The sequence below is a fragment of the Microtus ochrogaster genome, chromosome 17, assembly GCF_000317375.1.
Source record: "Microtus ochrogaster isolate Prairie Vole_2 chromosome 17, MicOch1.0, whole genome shotgun sequence".
Classification (NCBI taxonomy): Eukaryota; Metazoa; Chordata; class Mammalia; order Rodentia; family Cricetidae; genus Microtus; species Microtus ochrogaster.
In genome coordinates, this window is record NC_022019.1 from 19,000,762 (window position 1) to 19,008,830 (window position 8,069).

At 36.5% G+C, this 8,069-nt stretch overlaps 1 protein-coding gene across 1 annotated transcript in view; it reads right to left on the bottom strand.

Annotated features, from left to right (window-relative positions):
- Rb1 (RB transcriptional corepressor 1) overlaps window positions 1-8,069 on the bottom strand; it is a 129,375-nt gene that overhangs the window by 71,363 nt on the left and 49,943 nt on the right. The window contains exons 10-11 of the mRNA XM_026783172.1: window positions 2,094-2,203; window positions 1,083-1,160 (exon numbers count right to left, since the gene is read on the bottom strand). Coding sequence (XP_026638973.1) covers window positions 1,083-1,160; window positions 2,094-2,203 — 188 coding nt within the window. The remainder of the gene's footprint in view (window positions 1-1,082; window positions 1,161-2,093; window positions 2,204-8,069) is intronic.

The following is an 8,069-nucleotide window of genomic DNA, read 5'->3' on the forward strand; positions in this document are numbered from 1 at the left end:
GTAGACCAGGCTGGTCTCGAACTCACAGAGATCCGCCTGCCTCTGCCTCCCGAGTGCTGGGATTAAAGGCGTGCGCCACCATCGCCCGGCTGCCTTTTCTTATAGTAATACTACCTTTTAGTAAAATTCAGTTGAAATACAATTTCATATCATCCCTGTTACTTCATCAGCTCTGCTGGTGTGGAAAGGAATCTGTTTACATAAATATCGTCATTTGAAATGTATCACTGCTTACTTACAATGTACCACCATGCTGGGTCTTAATTATCGAAATCGTGAACAGAAAAGCCATGACCATATGGAAAGCAATTTAAAGGCTATTATTGGTATTAGTGAAAAACACATAAATATGTAAATGGATTTATACTTATATTATGAACATAAAGGAATAGTTAGCAGTCCATAAAAAGAATTTCAATAGAGAATGTCAAGTATGAAATATTTCAAGTACAAAAGCACTAATAGTTCAAAAACTAAAAGACCAGTATGTGGCCAATACAGAGTAACCAAGAACAAAATGAGGTTGGCAAGGCAACAGAAACCAAAGGCAACTAGAAGTAACCAGAGGCTTTAAGCAGCCGTCCACACACGATTTGATTTACATTCATAGAATATTATTTGGGGACTCTGTGGAGAATAAATTTGTTGGTAGGGAAAGCTACAACTGTGAGAAATGAAGGGTATTATCAGATAGTTACTGCCCAAATTCAAGAGAAAGAACACTGTCTTGCACAAAAGTAGAGAGAGCAGGCAGAAATAGAGGAAAGCACACAGACTTGAGAAATGCTCTGGAGCATACAGCTAGAGCTGGAACAGATTCTGGAGTGGGATATGAGTCACGAAGGGACATAAAAATAACTCTAGGTTACGCAGCATCAAATGCTGATCTTTTTCTTTCTGAGAAGGAACATATATTTTGGGTTATGTTCCTTATATATAAATATAAACAAGTAATAGTTGTAATCTAAGCAAGTCATAAAATATTTACTTGTTGTGCAAATACCAAGTCAAACTAGTCTGAAGCACGTATACAGCACTTAATAAACAATTACAATGAAAGCTGAAAAGAGGAAAATGCATACCTAACTGGAGTGTGTGGCGTAGCCATGTTGGCCTCTTCATCAGGGTTGTTTTTTCGTGGCGTCCTCTCTGTTTCAAAACTAAATGATAAGTAAAGTAACTCATACCTAAATTTACAATTTGTGTTATGGGTCAAAAAAGCAGTTATTGATCAGTAATAAATAGCAATAATTAAGAAATCCTGCTATTCAGGGCATCATCCACATGTTCTCAAAAAGATAAGTGATACGGAATAAAGTGCTGTTTGAATATTTTTTTTTTCACCATCATTCTTAAGCATGGGTCTCTTTCCACAAGTTTGTAGCAAAGTGGTACACCAAACACTGACTATTACAGCCTGGACAGTGAAAGGTGTTTTCTGGCTGGTGGTTTTAACAACCGAGCTGTCTGGGATCTTAAAGCAGTGCAGCTCACAATTTTCAGTGCACTATGCTATCCAAAGATTTCATTTCTAGTTAGATAAAACTAAAGGCATTTTACTATGTTTAATTTCTAAATCATATTGTTTTCATTGCACAGTAAATATTCTTTAAAAAGAGTCAAATTAACTTTACATATGACCAGTCAAAATAATAATTCTCAGACATTCCCTATCTTAAAAATCTTACTTAACAAGTCAAGAGAATATTCTTCTTAAATTTTTTTTAATATCAATATGGCCAACAATTGATAAATAGGATGGAATGAAAGAGACACTACTTGAGTAAACTAATTAATTAAATCATTTTCTTTTGGTACACATTTAAAAAAAATACCTAAATAACCAAAAAGGAAAGGAAAGAAACAGAGGAAACTGTTATAGTACATAATTCACACTAAATCTCTATTAGTTACTAAATTGTATGCTTAGAGTACTGCCATTGCACTACATAAAGACATTTGAGAATAATCTATTATAAAATATTGTTAAAAGATCTCTAAGTTAGTAAAAGTCTAACATCTGAGTAATTATTAATCTATATTCAATTCATATAAAAAGCATGTTAATATATAAAAACATATCATTGCAATACCTGTCTATAGGATCAGTCTGAAGTGTTTTATCATGATCCAAAAATAGTCTTGCATCTAAATCTTTGTTTTTAAGATAAAGCTCTTCGTAGCGCTTAGAGAGACTTTCAACCTCAAAAGAAAGAAATTGGCAATTATCCTTCTAGTGTTATCTCTCTTAGGATACACAAGTAGATTTCACTACAGAACTTTTGTACAATGCACATTTAATTTTAAAACACCGAGTTCACATCCAAAATAAGACCTGTCTAAAAGTAAACTATAGAATATTACACATTAAGGCTGGGTGGTAGTAGCGAATGTCTTTAAGGCCAGCACTCAAGAGGGAAAAGCAGGAAGAACTCTGTGTGTTCGAGGCCAGCCTGGTCTACAGAGCTAGTTCCAGAACAGAAACCAAAGTTACAGAGAAACCCTGTCTTGAAAAAGAGAGAGAGAGAGAGAGAGAGAGAGAGAGAGAGAGAGAGAGAGAGAGAGAGAGATTATTATACATTAAACTTCAACTTCAATATTTTTACTATTTTATGTATATACTGCACTTATTAGAATTTAAAGTAGTTAGACAAGGACCATCAAATGCCACAATACAGTGCTGACCACACTAAGAGTCATCACAGGTTGAACATTTCCTAATTAACATGTTTAGAACCAAAAGTATTTGATATTTTTGAGGTTTTTTTTTAATACTGGCATATTATATGCATATCATGAAGGTAATTTTATATAACCTTTTAAAATACTTTTGTGTCCTGAGTAGAACTTTTCATTTGTGGTCATATCAGTGCTTTAAAAAAAGTAACACATTTCAGGGTTTTCAATTTGGAATTCCCAGGCTCATTCATAATTAGTTAACTGCTGATTCTTCAAGCATGCCATATATCCTTCACTTTTTATCTTCTACTGTATTCTCAATATAAGATAAGGCAATTCTCTAAGCACAATAAATGCTCTCAATTATAAATTTTAAACAATCTTTTTTAAACCCTCTGGTTCACTCTGCCTCTTTTTAGTTTAGTATCTTTAGCAAGAGAATTAGCCCAATTAAGTACCCTAATGTCATGGTTGGAATGAGAGTGGCCTCCATAAGATCATATAATTTAATTTTTGCCTTCCTGTTGGTAAACTATTGGGAAGGATTAGGAGGTGTGAAGTGTGTTACTGTGAGTGGGCTCTGAGGTTTTAAAAGCCACACTATTTCCAGCTAGCTCTCTCGGCTTCCTTTTTTTGGATCCAAATACATGCTTCCAGCTTCTGTTCTGGTGCCATGCCTATCTGCCTATGTGGTGTCATGCTTTCCACAAAGATGGCCATGGGCTCTAACCCTCTGCAACTGTGAGCCCCAAATGAAACATTTCTTCTTTTTTTTTTTTTTTTTTTTTTTTTGGTTTTTTTCGAGACAGGGTTTCTCTGTGGTTTTGGAGCTAAAATCTAGTGTTCAATAGTCAGCTATGATTTTTTTTGTTCTGGTGTTAGGGAAGAATGTAGCACAATTAATAAAAACCCAAGGAGAAAAATTGAGGTCCAACCTGAAGAAAAAGCAAAATAGTCAGTCACTGGCTCTTACCTCTACCTCAGGACCTCAGAATGAGACTGTGTGTGAGAGTTGTCTCCTCAGGTCTACCATTCCTCTCTAGTGCTGGAGATAAAGGCATGCACCACTACCACCTGATTTCTATGACAAACTAGCATGTCTCCTGGGATTAAAGGTATGTGTCACCACTGCCTTGTCTGTAAGTCTGATCAGTGTGGCTCTTTAACTCTCTGATCTTCTGGCAAGCTTTATTTATTAAAATACAAATGAAATGTCACTACATTAAAACCTAGAGTCTTGCACATATTATACACACATTCTACCATTAAATCAAGAAAACACTCCTGAAGTGTTTTCTACCTAGTTTGGTTTGTTGTTCCAGTACTATAGATAGAACCCAGGACATTTTACCTGGTTAAGCAGGCACTCTACCACTGAGCAACACTCCCTAGCCCTTTCTGTGACTTTCAAAGTCAATGTTTAACCTTGAGGGAACTAAAAACTGCATTATAAAAAGAATGGTAGAAGAAACACAAAAATGCAAATTGTATGTTTCCCTACATCATTAAACTTGGCAGAATGGTTATTAATGCGTAGCTAAGATTAGTGACCACTCCTGCCCTACCTTAGAGAAACACAAACTAGCAACCATCTGACTGGCAATTATATGTGCAATACTGAAAATGTGAAGTTTCTCTTAAGGTATTCATTGAAACTAACCCTTTATAAAGGAGTGGGGGATTCTCCTAAATGTTAACATTTAGATGTTAGATGTCAGAACAGCATGGTTTCTGATGCCTAAAGTAGGAATAAGATTACTAAAAGACCATGCTGTGTAATAATATTTTAAGATGTGTTATACTTGTTTATGCTGTGGTTTATTTGTTTAATTAATGATGCAAAGATGTGCTGCATATTTTTATGTTGCATTTGTTTAATTCTGTAAACTGTGATGTTTTGCTTGTCCAAAACACCTGATTGGTCTAATAATAAGCTTGAATAGCCAATAGCTAGACAGGAGAAAGAATAGGCAGAACTGCCAGGCAGAGAGAATAAATAAAAGAAGAAAAAGAAAAAAGGGGGTAACAAAAACAGGAAGAGAGGTGGATGCCATGGGTCAGCCACCCAGCCATACAACTAGATACAGAATAAGAAGGAAAGAAATGGTAGAAATAGAAAAAGGTAAAAGTTTACAGGCAAAGGATAGCCAGGATAATTTAAGTTAAAAAAAAAAAAAGCTGGCTAGAAATAAGCCAAACTTAGGTTCAACATTCATAAGAAAGAGTAAGTATCTCTCTGATTATCTGGGAGCTGGGTGGTGGGCACCCAAAAAGCTAAGTGTTGGTGGCACACACCTTTAATGCCAGCACTCAGGTGGCAGACATTGAAGGATCTCTGTGAGCTCCAGGCCAGCCTGATCTACAGAACAAATTCCAGGATAGGCTCCAAAGCTAAAGACAAAGACAAACCCTGTCTCAAAAAACAAAACAACCCTCCCCCCAGAAAAACTATACAACCTGGCAGTGGTGGTGCATGTCTTTAATCACACAGCACTCAGCAGGCAGAGATGGGTGATCTCTGAATTTGAGGCCTGCCTGGTCTATGGAGAGATTTCTAGGACAGCCAGGACTATATAGAGAAACTGTCTCAAATGAACCAAAAAAAAGGAAAAAAAGAAAAAAGAAAAAAACAAGAAAAAAAAGTACTCAATATTGTCCTTCTTTGTCCTTCTGCAAGGTAGTACAATATTCTGAAACTATCTCTTATATTCTAAAAGACTGAAACTTTTCTTGAAGGCAGAGTAGTCACCAGTCACACACAGAGGAAGAAGATGAGACTATCTCACTGATAAAAAGTACCAATCCAGCCGGGCAGTGGTGGCGCACTCCTTTAATCTCAGCACTCGGGAGGCAGAGGCAGGCGGATCTCTGTGAGTTCGAGACCAGCCTGGTCTACAAGAGCTAGTTCCAGGACAGGAACCAAAAGCTACGGAGAAACCCTGTCTCGAAAATAAAAAAAAAAAAAGTAACAATCCATGTGGTTAACATAGACAAGAATTATGGGGTTAATTCGAGTTATAAGAGATAGTTAATAATAACCTTGAGATAACAGGCCAAACAGTTTATAGTTATAAGCTTCTGTTTCTTTGGGACTGAATGGCTGCGGGACCAGGTGGGACAGAAACTTTTGTCTACATATATGATACCCAAATGTTAGGCAAGAATTTCCACATAAAGCCTAAGAAAGCTTTTTAAAAGAGTATTCTAGACAGAAAATAACAGAATCAAGCACAGCTTCTTGGTACCAGCATTGTCTTGAGTGGGCTCTGTTTGCTCCTATAAGAGAAGCTCAGCATTAGCAGCAAAACCTTCACAGCTCTTTTCAGAGGCTCTGTCATCGAATACTTACATGGGGTTTATGAGCAGCCAGCAGCTTGCTTCTTGGTGGTGGCATGGATCTAGAAACTACTCAGAGTTGTGGTAAAAAATGTGGCTAGGCCAGTACCTCCACCATAAAGCTAGATTCTCCAGGAAGTGGGGCCAAGGAATGGGGCAGATCCATCTGCCAAAACCGTGGCTTTAATCCTAGTCATGTTGCTTAGCAGATTAAAGCCTAATGTGGTCAGAAAAAGATAAAGGTATACAGTAAAGACAGATTCAGAGGGGGGAAAAAGAAAAAAAAACATCTAAACAGTTTACAGTGTGTTTAAAAATATTCATAGGCTTGGGAGAGAAAAGAAAGAGAAATGGATTATGGACACTTGTCTTTGTTTAGAGTGTAGGTTACAAGTTGTTATGAATAACAGCCAGGAAAAAAAGCAAAACAAATGAGATTAGATTCAGGGTCTTGTTTTGAGTGAAAAAAGGAGAAATGCTGTGGGATAATGCTCTTGTACACTATAAAGATTTGTCACTCATATTGGTTTAATAAAAAAACGCTGATTGGCCAGTAACCAGGCAGGATGTATAAGTGGGGCAACCAAACTAAGAGAATTCTGGGACAAGAAAAGGCAGAGTCAGTCATCAGCCAGAAGCAGAGGAAGCAAGATGAGAATGCCTTACTGATAAAAGGTACCAAGCCATATGGCTAACACAGACAAGAATTATGGGTTAATTCAAGTTGTAAGACCTAGTTAATAATAAGCCTGAGCTAATAGGCCAAACAGTTTATAATTGTACTCTGTGTGTTTCTTTGGGACTGAATGGCTGTGGGACTGGATGGTACAGAAACTTCCATCCACACAGTATTGTTCTTCTTTGTCTGTGTGGTAATGAAATATTCTGAAACTATCTTTTATATTCTAAGAGACTGGAACCTTTGTTGGATCTCATAGCCAAGATTAATAATATACCTTAAGGTCCCTTACAAATTAAGACTGCTAGCTACTGTGTATTCAAACTGTTTGCTTAGCCTAACTAGTAACCAACCTCACCTGCCTTGGTTTACCATGTAGTCAACGTTTAAAACCATTTACCTATTGATGGACATCTAGACCAATTCTATGACTTAGTTATTGTAGATAGAGCAGCAATAAGCATAAATATACAAGGATCTTTACAATATGCTGGCATAGTCTCTGGGGCATATATCCAGAAGGGATACAGGTAGGTCATATAGTAGTTCTATTTTTTAGTTTTTTCAGGACCTCCTTAATGGCTGCATCAAGATTAGACTAATTATATTTCTATCAGTAATCTATATATTAGATACATAAAAAATTATATCTTCCAAAGATTTCCTCTCATTCCATAGCTGTCTCTTAACTCAAGAGTTTCATTTGCTATACAGAACATTTTAGTCTCATTCAATTCCTGAGCGATCAGAGGCTTTCTCTTCCTGAAAAAGAATCATACCTCTACCTCAAAGTATTCTACCTATGTTTTTCTGTAGAAGTTTCAGTTTCTAATCATCCATTATAAACTTTGATAAAGTTTAATTGATTTTATGGGATGAAAACCAGGAGTCTAATTTCATTCTTCTATATGTAGCTTTCCCAGGATCCCTAGTTGAAGAAGCTATGGATTCTCGTTTTGTCTTGGTGGCATTCCTTCCCTCCCTGAGTCATGGGACAGTGTGAGGAGCATTGGTGATATTGGCAATGGACCTGAGCTTTTCCAGTGGAGAGACTTATTGCCATCTCAATATCATTGTTTGTAGTAGATCTGCTTATATGTTCTTGGTTTAATTGTCTAAGTTATGAATGTCTTGAAATTTGTCCAGTTCTTCTAGACTTTCCAATTTATTGGAATAATAGTTTTCAAAGGTGCTCTAATGATCCTCTGATTTTTGTTGGTGTCCGCCGTTATGTTTCCTTCTCAATCTCTAATTTTATTAAACTGGTTCTTTCTTCTGATTCATTTCGCTCAAGGTTTTCCAATTTCATTTATCTTTTCAAAGAATCAACTCTTTGTTTTTTATTGCAGAGAGAGAGAGAGAGAGAGAGAGAGAG